This window comes from Amblyraja radiata, chromosome 8 (genome assembly GCF_010909765.2).
Source record: "Amblyraja radiata isolate CabotCenter1 chromosome 8, sAmbRad1.1.pri, whole genome shotgun sequence".
NCBI classification, from domain to species: Eukaryota; Metazoa; Chordata; class Chondrichthyes; order Rajiformes; family Rajidae; genus Amblyraja; species Amblyraja radiata.
The window spans coordinates 73,733,504-73,750,427 of NC_045963.1; the positions used below are offsets into that span (position 1 = coordinate 73,733,504).

Consider the following 16,924-nt stretch of genomic DNA (forward strand, 5'->3'; position numbering starts at 1 on the left):
GACCCGGTGCGTGGCCTTGCATCGCCCGGCGTGGCTTTAATGGCTGCGGGACATTTAACATCGCCCGCCGGGGGCTTTGACTCTGTCTTTGACTCTGACATGGGGGGGGGAGGGGAGTGCAGGGGAGAGATATGTTTAAGTTTTGCCTTCCATCACAGTGAGGAGGACTCGCTGTGATGGATGTTTATGTGAATTGAATTGTGTTGGTGTGTGTCTTGGTTCTTTTTTTGTATGGCTGCAGAAACCAAATTTCGTTTGAACCTCATGTGAGGTTCAAATGACAAATAAAAGGTATTGTATTGTATTGTATTGTATTGTATCTCTATTTTCTCTCTCGCCTGACTGTTAGTCCGAAGAATGGCCCTGACCTGAAATCACCGATTCCTTTTCTCCAGAGATGCTGCCTGGACCCGCTGAGTTACTCCAGTGTCTGTCTTCAGTTTAAACCAGCCTCTGCAGTTCCTCCCTTCACTATGATTAAGATGGGTTTTGATGTAGAATCTTTGACCTGATATGTTAACTCTGTTTCACCGATGCTGCCTGACTGGCTGAGTGAGTGTTTCCATCAGATTTAATTTTTATTTAATATCAGATCTGCCCATATGGTGTATGATTTTACCTTACACTATAAGGTTAGAGAAAGTTAAAGAAAATATATCATCTTGTGAATTTCCCTGTTGTAAGTTATACAGTAAATCAAGATATCGCTTGGACTAAGAAACAGTCCTTTTGTGATTGCAGTGTTTTCACCGAGAGTCTAGTGGGAGAGTCTAGGACTAGAGGTCAGAGCCTCAGAATTAGACATTCCTGTAGGAAGGTGATGAGAAGAAATGTCTTTAGTCAGAGGGTGGTGAATCTGTGGAATTCTTTGCCACAGAAGGCTGTGGAGGCCAAGTCAGTGGATAAGGCAGAGATAGATAGGTTCTTGATTAGTACGGGTGTCAGAGGTTATAGAGAAGAAGGCAGGAGAATGGGGTTGTGAGGGAGAGATAGATCAGCCATGATTGAATGGCAGAGTGGATTTGATGGGCTGAATGGCCTAATTCTGCTCCTATTATTTATCACCTTATGAGAGTAAATTTTCCATCCAGAATCATTCCCAGGAGAATTCCCAACCGTGGTTCCACCACTCTGCGGCAATATTTTTGCCGACTCCTTCGTCTCATTCCAGCTTCGTGACTTCCTTCATATCCGTGATCTTGCCCAGGTACCCTTCTTCACGAGAGACCCGTCTATTTCTTTCACATTGCGACACCCTGAAAGAATATTTCACATTTAGTTCAATAAGTTCAGTCCATAAATCCACAAGTTATCGGAGTAGAATTAGGCCATTAGGCTATGGGTTGTAGGGTGATAATGCCCCTGTCCCACTTAGGAAACCTGAACAGAAACCTCTGGAGACTTTGCGCCCCGCCCAAGGTTTCCGTGCGGTTTCCGTGCGGTTCCCGGAGGTTTTTGTCAGTCTCCCTACCTGCTTCCACTACCTGCAACCTCCGGCAACCGCCTGCAATCTCTGGGAACCGCACGGAAACCTTGGGTGGGGCACAAGGTCTCCAGAGGTTTCCGTTCAGGTTTCCTAAGTGGGACAGGGGCATTAGAGAGCTGGAATGGGATTGATGTCCCATTGAAGCATCATATATCGCTTCATTGCAAAAATCTCCTCAAAGTACGTTTAGTTTGGTTTAGTTTAGTTTAGTTTAGTTTAGTTTAGTTTAGTTTACTTTAGTTTAGTTTAGTTTAGTTTAGTTGAGAGATACAGCATGGAAACAGGCCCTTCGGCCCACCGAGTCCGTGCCGACCAGTGATATTCACACTGACACTATCCTTGCTCCCCTTGGAGTTGTAATACTACTCATTTAACTCTGGAGTTTCCCTGGAGCCTCACCTCCAGAGCACACCGATATGATTCTGCCTCTGAAATTCACTCACCTGAAGTAAGCCCTTGGAGTAAACTTTGGGGGCAAGTTCACAAATTACAGGAGTAGACTTAGGCCATTCGCCCCATCGAGTCTATTCTGTCATTCAATCATGTATCTCTACCTCCTAATCCCATTTTCCTGCCTTCTCCCCATAACCCTTGACACCCGTTCTAATCAAGAATTTGTCTACCTCTGCCTTAAAAGTATCCACCGACTTGGCCACCACCGCCCTCTGTGGCAATGAGTTCCACAGATTCACTACCCTCTGACTAAAGAAGTTCCTCCTCACCGCCTTTCTAACAGAGCTCCCTTTAATTCCGAGGCTGCGACCTCTGGTCCTAGACTCCCCCACCAGTGGAAACATCCTTCCACATCCACTCTATCTATGCCTTTCATTATTCTGTAAGTTTCAATAAGGTCCCCCCTGAAGTTTAAGTTATAGTTTGGAGATGCAGCGCGTAAACAGGCCCTTCGGCCCACCGAGTCCGCACCGACCAGCGATCCCCGCGTATCCCCGACCATCCCACACACACTAGGGACAATTTACATTTATACCAAGCCAATTAACCTACAAACCTGCACGTCTTTGGAGTGTGGGAGGAAACCGAAGATCTCAGAGAAAACCCATACAGGTCGCGGGAAGAACGTACAAACTCCGTACAGACAGCGCCCGTACCCGAGTCGTTGGCGCTACAAGCGCTGTAAGGCAGCAACTCTACCGCTGCACCACCATTTTTTCTAAGTACTACTTACCTGCAAGAGCTAAGGCCAGCCTGAATTCTTCCTTTAGTATCTGAAGGACTTTGTGAACTCCTTCTTCTCCCTGTCGCTCAAAGAAAATAGTGATTAGGAAACAAAAGATAGACACAAAAGGCCTGATTCGTCCGGGTGTCAGGGGTTACGGGGAGAAGGCAGGAGAATGGGGTTAGGAGGGAGAGATAGATCAGCCACGATTGAATGGCGGAGAAGACTTGATGGGCCGAATGGCCTAATTCTGCTCCTATCGCTTATGAACATGAACTTATGTACAAACGAGAGGTCATCTTGAGGTAGAACAGAGAGGTCATGAAGGTCGATCCGGCAACTGTGGATCGCTAGGAGGCAGTAATAGACTTAACAGAAGCAGAATTAATGTCAATTAACACAAGCCTTACTTGACCCATAGTAAGTGAAATCAACTCCCAGTGGCCTTTCCACTTTGCTCCTACAGTTACCCGAGTGTTTTTTGATCAAGATTCCTGCAACTGCAATTCCTTATGACCTTATGACCCTCTGTGTGAAAATGTTGCCTTTCTGGTTCCTATTAGTCCGGGTGCCAGGGGTTATGGGGAGAAGGCAGGAGAATGGGATTACGAGGGAGCCACAGATCAGCCATGATTGAATGGCGGAGTAGACTTGATGGGCTGAATGGCCTAATTCGGTTCCTTATGAGCTTATATCCTGGGTTTCCAACTTTCTCACTCCAAAATAAGGGACAAAAGGTTAAAATAAGGGACACATTCCCGACGGCAATTCGTTGACCGACTCGGCCGTGGCTGGGTGAATGATGAGTTGGCCCGGGTGCTGGACTGCACACAAAGCCCAGCCGGCGGGCCAGCTGAGGAGTTTTGGCCCAGGTCGCGCGCAAAGTCCGGCGCCCCATCCAAGTCATGAACCGATGATCGGCCATGAGAAGGAGGGGTGGTGGTGTCGGCGGTAAGCGAAGGTCGGACAGCTGGCCGGGCTGCCGACCGACTGGGCCACGGGCGAGGTGCTGCTGCTGCACTCCACGGGCTGCACTACGTCGGGACGGGTGAGGCGGGGCCGGACGTGGCGCTCCGACCCGACAGTCCCCTCGACCCGAGTAGTAGCGGTCAAATACGGGACAAGGGCGGTCCCGTACGGGACAAACCAATTTAGCCCAATATACGGGATGTCCCGGCTAATACGGGACAGTTGGCAACACTACTTATATCCACCACTATTCCAACAATGACTTATTTTCTCTTTACCTGATATGCCAGCCCCCACAGGGCTGGTCTTCCCAAAAACACAGCCTTGGCACCCAAAGCAAGAGCTTTCAGCACATCGGTCCCCTTCCTCACGCCTCCGTCCAAGTAGACTTCCACCCTCCCTTCCACAGCCTCAATGATCTCAGGGAGAGCATCAATCTGCAGGAAGACACGCCAGAAAAAGGAACCAGACATTTATTTCATCTTATATTACTTCTTATTTACTTACTGCATAGTTATTACAGATTTACATCCAGATCAGTTATGTCATGTATTTATAAGTTCATATGTTCATCTGTTCATAGGTTCTAGGAGCAGAATTAGTCCATTTGGCCCACCAAGTCTACTCTGCCATTCAATCATGGCTGATCTATCTTTCTCTCTCTATCCAATTCTCCTGACTTCTCCCCATAACCCCTGACACCCATACTAATCCTGAATCTGTCAATCTCTGCCTTAAAAATATCCACTGACGGCCTCCAGAGCCATGAATTCCACAGATTCACCACCATCTGACTAAAGAAATTCTTCCTCATCTCCTTTCTAAAGGTACAACCTTTTATTTTGAGGCTGTGCCCTCTGGTCCTAGACTCTCCCACTAGAGTCATAGAGTGCTACAGTGTGGAAACAGGCCCTTCGGTCCAACTTGCCCACACCCACATCTCCCAGCTACACTAGTCCCACCAGTCAGCAATTGGTCCATATCCCTCCAAACCTGTCCTATCCATGTACCTGTCTAACTGTTTCTTAAATGTTAAAATAGTCCCTGCCTCAACTACCTCCTCTGGCAGCTTGTTCCTACACCCACCACCCTTTGTATGAAAATGTTACCCCTCAGAATCCTATTAAATCTTTTCCCCTTCACCTCAAACCTATGACCACTGGTCCTTGATTCCCCTACTCTGGGCAAGAGACTCCGTGCGTCTACCCGATCTATTCCTCTCATGATTTTATACATCTCTATATAATCACCCCTCATCCTCCTGCGCTCCAAGGAATAGAATCTTCTCTCTACCCTTTCCAACTTGACAACATCTTTCCCATAACACGGTGCCCAGCACTGAACACAATACTGTAAATGTGGCCTCACCAAAGTCTTATACAACTGCAACATGACCTCCCAACTTCTACAGTAAACACTAGTGGAAACATCCTCTCCTCATTCAATCTATCCAGGCCTTTCACTGTTCGGTAAGTTTCAATGAGGTTCCCCCTCATCCTCAGTTGCATCCCAAGTCTCCAGCTTAATTGAAGATTTCCACTACCTTCCACCAGTAATGGTAGAATGACTATCTTTCTTTTAAAATCTTTATTTTTTATTTTTTTTAGACTCTGACATTCAAGCAATTTATTTTATTTTATTTTTTATTTTTTTAAATATTTCTATTAGAAGTACAATAAAGTACAGTAATACACATCACATATATCTTATTACATTTGTTGTACCACTTCATTTTTTAAGCTTTAAGAAAGATAGAAATAAAAGAAGTTAGGAAAGTGAAAAAGAGTCGTGAAGGTGCAGGAAAGAGTTGGGAAAAGTAAGCCCCTTAGAGAAGAAGTTAGAGAAGGAAGTAAAGAAAGGAAATAGACCCTAGAAAAAAAAGAAGAAGAAAAAGAGAAACAATCGCTCTATTATAACACAAAACTCCGCAAAAAAGGATATACCAACCGTATTTTTTACCCCCCGTTACCAGATCCTGGCATCATTTATTTTTTAAATTACTATTTCACCTTATGCTTGTAGTAGTTCCATAAATGCAGACCACGTCTTTTGGAAGTGGTCTGCTTTGCCTGCTAGGAGGAGTCTCATCTCTTCCAGGTGTAATGTTTCGAACATTACACCTGTTTAAAAACATTAATAATAATAATAATACATTTTATTTATGGGCGCCTTTCAAGAGTCTCAAGGACACCTTACAAAAATTTAGCAGGTAGAGGAAAAATATGTAAGGGGAATGAAATAAATAGTAGAGACATGACTAGTACACAAAGTAAAGACAGAATTCAATACAAAACACAATATGAGGCAATTCAAGCACAGATGAAAAGGGAGGGGGACGTGGGGCTAAGGATAGGCAGAGGTGAAGAGATGAGTCTTGAGGCGGGACTGGAAGATGGTGAGGGACACGGAATTGCGGATCAGTTGGGGAAGGGAGTTCCAGAGCCTGGGAGCTGCCCTGGAGAAGGCTCTGTCCCCAAAACTGCGGAGGTTGGACTTGTGGATGGAGAGGAGACCGGCTGATGTGGATCTGAGGGACCGTGAGGGTTGGTAGGGGGAGAGGAGGTCAGTGAGATATGGGGGGGCCAGATGGTGGAGGGCTTTGTAGGTGAGGATCAGGATTTTGTAGTTATTACATTACACCTTTTTAAATCTTTTTATTCGTTTTTTTCCAAAAAACAAAAACAGAACAAAAAAGACAGAGCAAAAAGAATAATGATAAACATAACAATGGTGTTGATACATAGGGATTTAATAACAGGTACAACCTAATATGAGTCCAGGGACAAAATACATATTGAATATAGACCCGGTCTCTATGTAAATATAGTTAAATCTTTAAAAGAAAACTTATATATGTAGAAAAAAAACACAAAGATAAAAAGACAAAAAAAAGAGGAAAAAAGGTAGAAACAAATCCCCCTAAACTAAAGAAAAAAAGAAAAGGAAAAAAAAATTTAAAACAAAGCAAAACAGAATCTGAACTGAGAATTTCGACAATTTAAGTCTGTTTGTCGTCAAGTTCGTTCCACCATATATGGGTAAAATAGTTTTTATAACAGTTAGAGAGGGAGCAATTTAGAATGACTATCTGACCAGCCATTTCCTGCTTGCTGTGAGTCAACTGGGACTGCCATACATTGCTCCAGGCACTTTTGTGCTTCATGGAATTATATCAATAGTGGGAGAGTCTAGGACCAGAGGGCGCAGCCTCAGAATGAAAGGACGTACCCTTAAAAATGGAGATGTGGAAGAATTTCTTTAGTCAGAGAATCTGTGGAATTCATTGCCACAGACAACGGTGTAGGCCAAGTCATTGGGCACTTTTAAAATGAAGCTTGATGGGTTCTTGATTAGTGAGGGCATCAAAGGTTACGGGGAGAAGGCAGGAGAGTGGGGTTGGCAGGGAAGAGGAAATCAGCCACCATCGAATGGCAGGGCAGACTCGATGGGCTGAATGGCCTAATTCTGCTCCTATGTCATGATCTTTGATGGGAGACAGGAGGAGGTCAAGCCAACCAATTTGTTTGTGCCAGATCTTTGATAGTCTGACCTATTCATCTCACTTACTTCGTGTAGCCACGATAAGAATAAGTTTATTGGCCAAGTATTCACATACAAGGAATTTGCCTTGGTGCTCCGCCCGCAAGTGACATGACATACAGTGACAGTTAGGAATGACACATAAAACATTGAACATTCTTATCTCCCTTTCAAGTCTCTCCTGAACCTACTGTTACATCCGCTTTCACCGTCCCAACAGGCTGTCTCCAAGATCATGGTAACTCAGTGTGTAATTCTTTGTGTCGTCTGTGGTTCCTTTGCCATCATTTCCTATATAGAAGGGCCCCGACGTGAAACGTCGCCTATCCACGTCCACCAGAGACGCTAGCTGACCCACGGAGCTACACTTCCACTTTGTGTCCTATATCTGTATCCTCAGGTAACCGATCCCTTCATCGAAAACCTCTTGCCTAACGGGAGAGGGGAGAAGAGGGAATGATTGGGATGAAACTGGTCCTTGATTATGCTTGAATTGAATTGAATGGAATATTTATTACATGTCATTTGAACCTCAGTGACGTTCAAACGAAACTCAGTTTCCACAGCCACACAAACAGAGACAATTCCTACAAGACATACACACAATTCAATTTACACAAACATCCATCACAGTGAATCTCCTCCTCACTGTGATGGAAGGCAAAGTCTTTTCTCTCCCCCTGCACCATTTCTCTCCCAATGTTGAAGCCCCAGGCGGACGTTGGTAAGTCCCACGGCCATTAAAGCCGCGCCGGGCGATGTACGGCTCTGCACCGGGTCGTTCCAACCCTGCGACACGGGCGGGAGAAGTCGCGTTGCGGGAGCTCCAAAAAGCTGTCTCCACTCTCCAAGGATCCTCCAGTGCTTCTACGCAGCGGCGGTGGAAAGCATCTTGTCCGGAAATATTACCATCTGGTTTGGGAATTGCTCTGCCAAGGACAAGAAGGCTCTGCAGAGAGTAGTGCGTTCGGCCGAACGCACTATGGGAACTTCACTCGCCCCCCTGCAGGAACTATACAACAGGAGGTGCAACTCCAGAGCAAAAAAAATCATGGGAGACCCCTTCCACCCCTGCAACGGACTGTTCCAGCTGCTACGGTCAGGCAAACGCCTCCGTTGCCATACGGTGAGAACGGAGAGGTTGAGAAGGAGTTTCTTCCCAGAGGCCATTCGGACTGTAGATGCCAATCTCACCAGGGACTAACTCTACTGAACATTCTTCCCTTCATTATTTATTATGTAAAAGAATATGTGTGGTATGATTGTGTCTATAATTTGTTTGGTTGTTTGGTTGTTTGTCTTTTGCACAAAAGTCCGCGAGCATTGCCACTTTCATTTCACTGCACATCTCGTATGTGTATGTGACAAATAAACTTGACTTGACTTGACCCGCGAGCTCCCGATGTTCCAGTCCACCGGACCTACGGTTGCAGCTGGTGCCTCCTAGCTCCGGGGTTGGGCCGTAGCAGCGAGCCACCACCACTTCCCACGCTCCGAGGCCGGCCAGCCCCACGATGGTGAGTCTGCAGCTCCTCAGGCTCCGCGACTGGTCGTTCCGGCTGGAGGCCGCTCCACGGTGCTAGGCCCCAACGACAACGGAGACCCGACAGGAAAAAGGTCGGGTCTCCCGTGCAGGGAAGAGGTTTTTAAAAGTTTCCCCCTCCCCCCACACGCCCCCCACATATACACAGTTAAAAAACAGTGTCCTTGCCAAGGCAGCGTGAAGTGTGGATGGACTCATGGATGGTTGCTCTGGGCTACATCCACAACTCTCTGCGATATCTTGTAATCTCGGATGGAGCTGATCCCAAACCATTCTGTACGACGACCTCCAAAGTCCATTTATTGCAGTCACGAACATGTCGCGTTTAGTTTGGAGATACAGCACAGAAACAGGCCCTTCGGCCCACCGAGTCCACTCTGACCAGCGATCACCCCCGCACACTAATGCTATCCTACACACTCTAGAGACAACTTTACAATTATACCAAGCCAATTGACCTACAAACCTGTGTGTCTTTGGAGTGTGGGAGGAAACCGGAGCATCTGGAGAAAACCCACGCAGGTCACGGGGAGAACGTGCAAATTCCGTACCCGTAGTCGGGATCAAACTCGGGTCTCTGGCGCTGTAAGGCAGCAACTCTACCGCTGCGCCACCGTACCACATATTTAAAATATTTTAGGTGATAAATGGGAGTGAACTTACCGTTGCCGACACACAATCTAGTTGCCTTGCTCCGTGGTTGGATACAAGTATTCCGGCAATTCCATGTTTAACCGCTTCCCTGGCATCGTCGGCTAAAATGACAAAGCCCCGGCAGCTTAGTTTAGTCAAGTTTAGAGTTTAGTTTGGAGATACAGCACGGAAACAGGCCCTTCGGCCCACCGGGTCCGCACCGCCAAGCGATCCCCGTACACTAACAATACAATACAATACAATTTCAATTTATTGTCATTTGGACCCCTTGAGGTCCAAACGAAATGTCGTTTCTGCAGCCATACATTACAAAACAAAAAGACCCGAGACACAACACAGTTTACACAAACATCCATCACATTGCTGTGATGGAAGGCAAAAAAAAACTTATCTCTCCACTGCACTCTCCCCCCCGATGTCAGAGTCAGAGTCAAAGTCAAAGCCCCCGGCTGGTGATGGCGATTGTCCCGCGGCCATTAAAGCCACGCCGGGTGATGCAAGGTCGCGCACTGGGTCTTGGTGTTAGAGCCCCCGGAGTGCGCTCACAGAGTCCCGCGGCCACTCCAAGCCGCGCGGGGCGGTGCTGTAAGGCCCCGCTCAGGTGCTCTTCAACCCCGCAACTCGGGCGGGAGAAGTCGCCGTTGCGGAAGCCCCGAAAAGCGGTCGCCCAGCAGGGACCCGCGGGCTCCCGGTGCCGCCGTCCGCCAAACCCGCAGTTGCAGCCTCCGAATCTCCGGGGGTCGGGTGGCAGCAATGCTCAACCACAGCTCCACCCGCTCTGGACTCGGCCAGCTCCGCGACGGTGTGTAGTCGGCAGCTCCGCAGCTGGAACCCCAGGTCGTTCCTGTTGGAGGCCGCTCCACGTTGCAGCCCCAACGACAACGGAGACCCGACAAAGAAAAGGTCGGGTCTCCCGTGCAGGGGAAAGATTTTAAATATACCCCCTCCCCCCCACACACATACCCCAACAAAAAAAATAACAAAAACTACATAAAAACGAGACATAAAATAATAAAACACAGACGGACTGCAGAGGCCACTGCTGACGAGAGTCGCGCCGCCCACCGAAACACTGTCCTACACACATCAGGGACAATTTACAATCCTTTACCAAACCCTATGAACCTACAAACATGTACGTCTTTGGAGTGTGGGAGGAAGCCGGAGTACCCGGAGAAAACCGTGCAGACCACGGGGGAGAACGTGCAAACTCCGTACAGGCAGCACCCGTAGTCGGGATCGAACCCGGGTCTCCGGCGCTGTGAGGCTGCAACTCTACCGCCGCACCACCGTGCCGCACTAGTTAATCACCACCACCCTCCCCCCCCCCCCCCCAAATCAGTCTGAAGAAGCTGCCTTTACTGGTTGGTGACTCGACACTGTTGCAGCGCCCCCTACAGCCTGTCTGTCTCTTTTTTTATTTTTTTGTCTAGTCAAATGTAGTTGTTGTGTTTTTTTAAACTGATTTTAACTGTGTTTATGTGGGGGTCGGGGGGGGGGGGTCGGGAGAAACTTAAAAAATCTCTTCCTTGCACGGGAGACCCGACCTTTTTCTCTGTCGGGTCTCAGTTGTCGTTGGGGCCTAGCACCGTGGAGCGGCCTCCAGCCTGAACGACCCGGGGGCTCCAGTCTCGGAGCCTGCGGAGCTGCGGACTCACCATCGTGGGGCTTCAACATCGGGCTTCACCATCGTGGGGCTTCAAATCGGGAGAAAAATGGAGAGCAGGGGAGAGAAAGGACTTTGCCTTCCATCACTGTGATAGATGTTTGTGTGAATTAAATTGGTTGTTGTGTTTAGTAGGAATCTTTTTGTTTGTATGGCTGTAGAAACAGAGTTTTGTTTGAGCCTCACTGAGGTTCAAATGACAATAAATATTGTATTGTATTGCATTGTATTGTACAGACCTACCCACTGAGTTACTCCAGCACTTTGTGTCCCAGCTATGCCTAAATGTAACATGGTACCTTTCACCTGAGGTCAGGAAAGTGCTACCCACCTCTTAAGATGCCCTTGAGAACGATCGGCAGTTTGGTCAATTGTCTCAGCCAGGCGATATCCTGCCACTTGATGGTGGGATCAATTGCACTGGAAGTGTACACAGCCAGACCACTGTCTTCCCCATAGTCCTTTTTGGAAAAGGACAGATCGAGGTTCTCGAAGTTTGCCATCCTAAAGGACACAATTCAGAACAAAAAGCTTGACCGTCTGGAAAATGCCACGATAGATTAAAAGAAAGATAGGTCAGAAGATAGACAATAGACAATAGACAATAGGTGCAGGAGTAGGCCATTCGGCCCTTCGAGCCAGCACCGCCATTCAATGTGATCATCCACAATCAATAACCCGTGCCTGCCTTCTCCCCATATCCCTTGATTCCGCTAGTCCTATAAGTTATATCTCTCTTGAAAACATCCAGTGAATTGGCCTCCACTGCCTTCTGTGGCAGAGAATTCCACAGATTCACAACTCTCTAGGTGAAAAAGTTTTTCCTCATCTCAGTCCTAAATGGCCTACCCCTTATTCTTAAACTGTGACCCCTAGTTCTTGATTCCCCCAACATCGGGAAAAATTTTCCTGCATCTAGCCTGTCCAATCCCTTAAGAATTTTATATGGTTCTATAAGATCTCCTAAATTCCAGTGAATATAAGCCCATTCTTTCATTATATGTCAGTCCCACCATCCCGGGAATTAACCTTGGAAACCTACACTGCACTCCCTCAATAGCAAGAATGTCCTTCCTCAAATTAGGAGGCCAAAACTGCACACAATACTCCAGGTGTGGTCTCACCAGGACTCTGTATCAATTGCAGTAGGACTTTCTTGCTCCTATACTCTCGCTATGAAGGCCAACATGCCATTTGCTTTCTTCACTGCCTGCTGAACCTGCATGATTACTTTCAGTGACTGATGTACAAGGCCACCCAGGCCTCGTTGCACCTTTCCTAATCTGACACCATTCAGATAATCTGCCTTCTTGGTCTTGCCACCAAAGTGGATAACCTCACATTTATCCACATTATACTGCATCTGCCATACATCTGCCCTCACCCAAACCATCCAAGTCACCCTGTAGCCTCATAGCACCCTCCTCGCAGCTCACACTGCCTCCCAGCTTTGTGTCATCCGTAAACGTGGAGATGTTCCATTTGATTCCTTCGTCTAAATCATTAATGTATATATTATAAATAACCGGGGTCCCAATTCCTGCACTGCTGCCTTACAGCGCCAGGGACCCGGGTTCAAACCTGACTACGGTTACTGCCTGTATGGAGTTTGTGCATTCTCCCCATGACCTGCGTGGGTTTTCTCCTGGTGCTCTGGTTTCCTCCCACACTCCAAAGACGTACAGGTTTGTAGGCTAATTGGATTTGGTAAAATTGTGAATTGTTCCTAATGCGTGTATCTATGGAGCGAAGGAAGTTCAAGTTCAAGTGAGTTTATTGTCATGTGTCCCTGTATAGGACAATGAAATTCTTGCTTTGCTTAAGCACACAGAAAATAGTAGGCATTTACTACAAAACAGATCAGTGTGTCCATATGCTATAATATAAATATATACACACATGTATAAATAAACTGATAAAGTGCAAATAACAGAAAATGGGTTATTAATGTTCAGAGTTTTGTCCGAGCCAAGTTTAATAGCCTGATGGCTGTGGGGAAGTAGCTATTCCTGAACCTGGTTGTTGCAGTCTTCAGGCTCCTGTACCTTCTACCTGAAGGTAGCAGGGAGATGAGTGTGTGGCCAGGATGGTGAGGGTCTTTGATGATACTGCCAGCCTTTTTGAGGCAGCGACTGCGATAAATCCCCTCGATGGAAGGAAGGTCAGAGCCGATGATGGACTGGGCAGTGTTTACTACTTTTTGTAATCTTTTCCTCTCCAGGGCGCTCAAATTGCCGAACCAAGCCACGATGCAACCGGTCAACATGCTCTCGACTGTGCACCTGTAGAAGTTAGAGAGAGTCTTCCTTGACAAACCGACTCTCCGTAATCTTCTCAGGAAGTAGAGGCAACGTTTCGGGTCGAGACCCTTCTTACACAATACACAATACACAATACAATTTATTTGTCATTTGAATCTCATAGAGGCTCAAATGAAATGTTGTTTCTGCAGTCATACACACAAGAAACAAAGACCCAAGACACAACACAATCTACACAGACATCCATCACAGCGCATCTCCTCCTCGCTGTGATGGAAGGCAAAAAAACTTATCTCTCCCCTGCACTCCCCATTCCCCTCCTGATGTCAGAGTCAAAGCCCCCGGCGGGCGATGGCAATTGTCCCGCGGCCATTAACGCCACGCCGGGTGATGCAAGGCCGCGCTCCGGGTCTTGTTGTTGGAGCCCCCGGCGGGCGCTAACTAAGTCCCGCAGCCGTTGAAGCCGCGCCGGGCGGTGATGTAAGGCCCCGCTCCAGGTACTCCTCGACCCCGCGACTCGGGCGGGAGAAGTTGCCGTTGCGGAAGCCCCGAAAAGCGGTCTCCCATCAGGGACCCGCGGGCTCCCGGTGTCACTGTCCACCGGACCTGCGGTAAGCCTCCGAATCCCCGGGGTCGGGTCGCAGCAGCGCGTCACCACCGCTCCACCCGCTCCGAACTCGGCCAGCTCTACGATGATGAGTAGGTCCGCAGCTCCGCGACTGGAGCCCTAGGTCGTTCCTGCCGGAGGCCGCTCCACGTTGCAGCCCCAATGACAACGGAGACCCGACAGGGAAAAGGTCGGGTTCTCCGTGCAGGGGAAAGATTTTAAAAGTTTCCCCCCCCCACACACATACACACACACATACCCCATCAAAAAAAAATAAAAACTACATTAAAACGAGACAAAAAATGACAAAAAGACAGACGGACTGCAGAGGCCGCTGTGACGTGAGTCGCAGACTGATGTGGTGGTGAGGGGTGGAGGGCGGGAAGAAGAGTGGAAGAGGCAGAGACAGTGGGATGTGGGAGAGCTGGGAAGGGGAGGGGAAAGAAGGAGAAAGCAGGGACTACCTGAAATTGGAGAAGTCAATGTTCATACCGCTGGGGAAAGGGTGAAACTTGTGCTGCGAGTTTGTCGAACACCTTCCATTACCTGAGGTGAGGGGGCAGTTTGAACTTGTTTCGTACGTCCGCTAAACGCTTGCCCAGGTACGGCGTGTCGACAGTGAGAAAGATTCCCCGGTAGCCAGCCGCCTCTGCTCTCCTCACCAGGGACGCGGTGACCTTCCTGTCCTTGTAGATGTACAGCTGCAGCCAGCGCGTGGCCTCGGGTGCTGCCTCGGCTACCTCCTCGATGCTGGAGGTAGCCCAGGTGCTCAGCATCATGCCCGTACCCTGCGACCTGCAAGCTGGGCTCCCCCAGCACAACACAAGAGAGAGTTAGCCGCGGGACTTAACCAGAGAGTGGTAGAATTATAGAGTCATTGTTAGTTGGAGTTAGAGCAGTCGATGTTCATACCGCTGGGCTGTCAGCTGCCCATGTGAAATAGGAGGTGCTGTTCCTCCAATTAGGTATGCATGGATGGGACAGGTTTAGAGGGATATGGTCCAAATGCAGGCAAGTGGGTTTGTTTGGTTGTTTGTTTGTTTGTCTTTTTGCACAAAGTCCGCGAGCATTGCCACTTTTCATTTCACTGCACATCTCGTATGTGTATATGACGAATAAACTTGACTTGGTGTAGATGGGACATGTGGGTCCGTTGTGGAATTAGCCCCTTCAGCCCAACCTGCCCACAACGACCCGCATTTGGCCCAGATCTCTCTACACCTGTCCTATCCATGTACCTGTCTGTACAATAAGAACAACTCAGACTGAATAACATCACGGCCAGGATCGAACTTGGTTCCCTTGGTCTGAGAGGAAGAAAATTGCGAGGACTCTGGACATAGCCAGTATGGGCACAATGGGCCGAATGGCCTCTTATGCTGGCAAATTCTTGGAGTGGGCATTCCAACTGTGCACAGCGCTGCACTGCCCTCTTGTGTTTGACCGTGCCTTGCAATTAGAGACTCTTTTGCATTTGCAATATTTGTCTACAGCGTTTTATTGCCATCTGTCCAAGATAGAACAATTAAAATACTTACTTTCATTACTTACTTACATGTTGACTGCTTGATACCAAACTGTCAGTGAGATTATTTTGGAGGATAGCTCAGAGAGTGAATTATCATTGTCAGAGTGAGGACCAAAGCAAATTGGAGGAACAACACCTCATATTTCGCTTGGGCAGCTCTAACTTCTATTGATTTCTCTAACTTCAAGTAACCCTTGCTTGCCCTCTCTCTCCATCCCTCCTCCACCCTCGTTCTTCGACTAGTTTCACTGCCCTCCTGATTACATATTACTGATTGCACGCCTCGTTGTCACCTTCCCCTCAGCCAACAATGAACCCATTCTACATTTCCTTGATCATCGTTTCTTTTGATCTGTGTTTTCACACTTTACCCTTCGAACTCCCAGTCTCCCTCTCCCCTGACTCTCAGTCTGAAGAAGGGTCTCGACCCGAAATGTCATCCGTTCCTTCTCTCCAGAGATACTGCCTGTCCCGCTGGGTTCCTGCAGGTAGTACATCCTCTGCTGTGCCTTTTTGACTGTGGAGTCGATGGTGCCGCCCCCCGCCACCTCCCCCCCCTCCCCCCCAAAGAGGCCTCATTGGGTCTCCATCGCAGGGTTACAAGATTAGAGCCATGGTATTTATATATCATAAAAAATAACACAGAGTGCTGGAGTAACTCAGCAGGTCAGGCAGCATCTCTGGAGATGAGGGGGGGACCTGATTGAAACTTACCGAATAGTGAAAGGCCTGGATAGAGTGGATGTGGAGAGGTTGTCTCCACTAGTGGGAGAGTCTAGGACCAGAGGCCACAGCTTCAGAATAAAAGGAGTGTGAGAGGAAACCAGGGAAAACCCACACTGTCAAGGGGGGAGATTGTCCGAACTCCGTACAGACAGCACCCGTAGTCAGGTCCAAACACGGGTCTCTGGAGCTGTAAAGGGCCTGTCCCACGAGCATGCGACTCCATGCGGCAAGCGCGACCTAACGTGGTCGCTTGAGCCGTACGGCCTCGCGGGGCCGGTCCCACTTCGATCGCCGGAGCCGTATGGAGTTGTGCGGAGCTGGTCCCGACATCGCGCGGGGCTCCGAAAAACTGACGTTGTTCAAAAATTCTGTGCGGCAACGGCCTGTCGGCCCGCAGCCGCCTCAACGCCATATGCACCGCCTCGACGGGCGTACGCAGCGTCTTGACGCCGCCGTACGTCACACGCGAACTTCCCGCGGACTTCGCTCGAACTTCACGTCACTCACCCGACCTCCGCGCGGCCCCCGCTTCCGGTTTGGTCACGCTCGCCGCATGCAGGTCGCATGCTGGTGGGACAGGCCTTTTAAGGCAGCAACTCCACCGTTATACCACCATGCCAAAATATTTAATAGGAACCTAAGGGGCAATCTTTGCACACAGACAGTGGTAGATACAGTATATGGAACGAGCTGCCAGAGGAGGTAGTTGAGGCCTACAATATTATAATTTAAAGGGCATTTGGGCAGGTACATGGATAGGGATGATT

At 48.4% G+C, this 16,924-nt stretch overlaps 1 protein-coding gene across 1 annotated transcript in view; it reads right to left on the bottom strand.

Moving 5' to 3' along the window:
• Positions 1-353: 353 nt before the first annotated feature.
• The window catches only part of hao1 (hydroxyacid oxidase 1), a 30,806-nt gene continuing 14,235 nt past the window's right edge, over positions 354-16,924 (bottom strand). Inside the window, exons 3-8 of the mRNA XM_033026234.1 lie at positions 14,450-14,705; positions 11,367-11,539; positions 9,379-9,470; positions 3,911-4,069; positions 2,673-2,742; positions 354-1,256 (exon numbers count right to left, since the gene is read on the bottom strand). Coding sequence (XP_032882125.1) covers positions 1,186-1,256; positions 2,673-2,742; positions 3,911-4,069; positions 9,379-9,470; positions 11,367-11,539; positions 14,450-14,705 — 821 coding nt within the window. The 3' untranslated portion in view covers positions 354-1,185. The remainder of the gene's footprint in view (positions 1,257-2,672; positions 2,743-3,910; positions 4,070-9,378; positions 9,471-11,366; positions 11,540-14,449; positions 14,706-16,924) is intronic.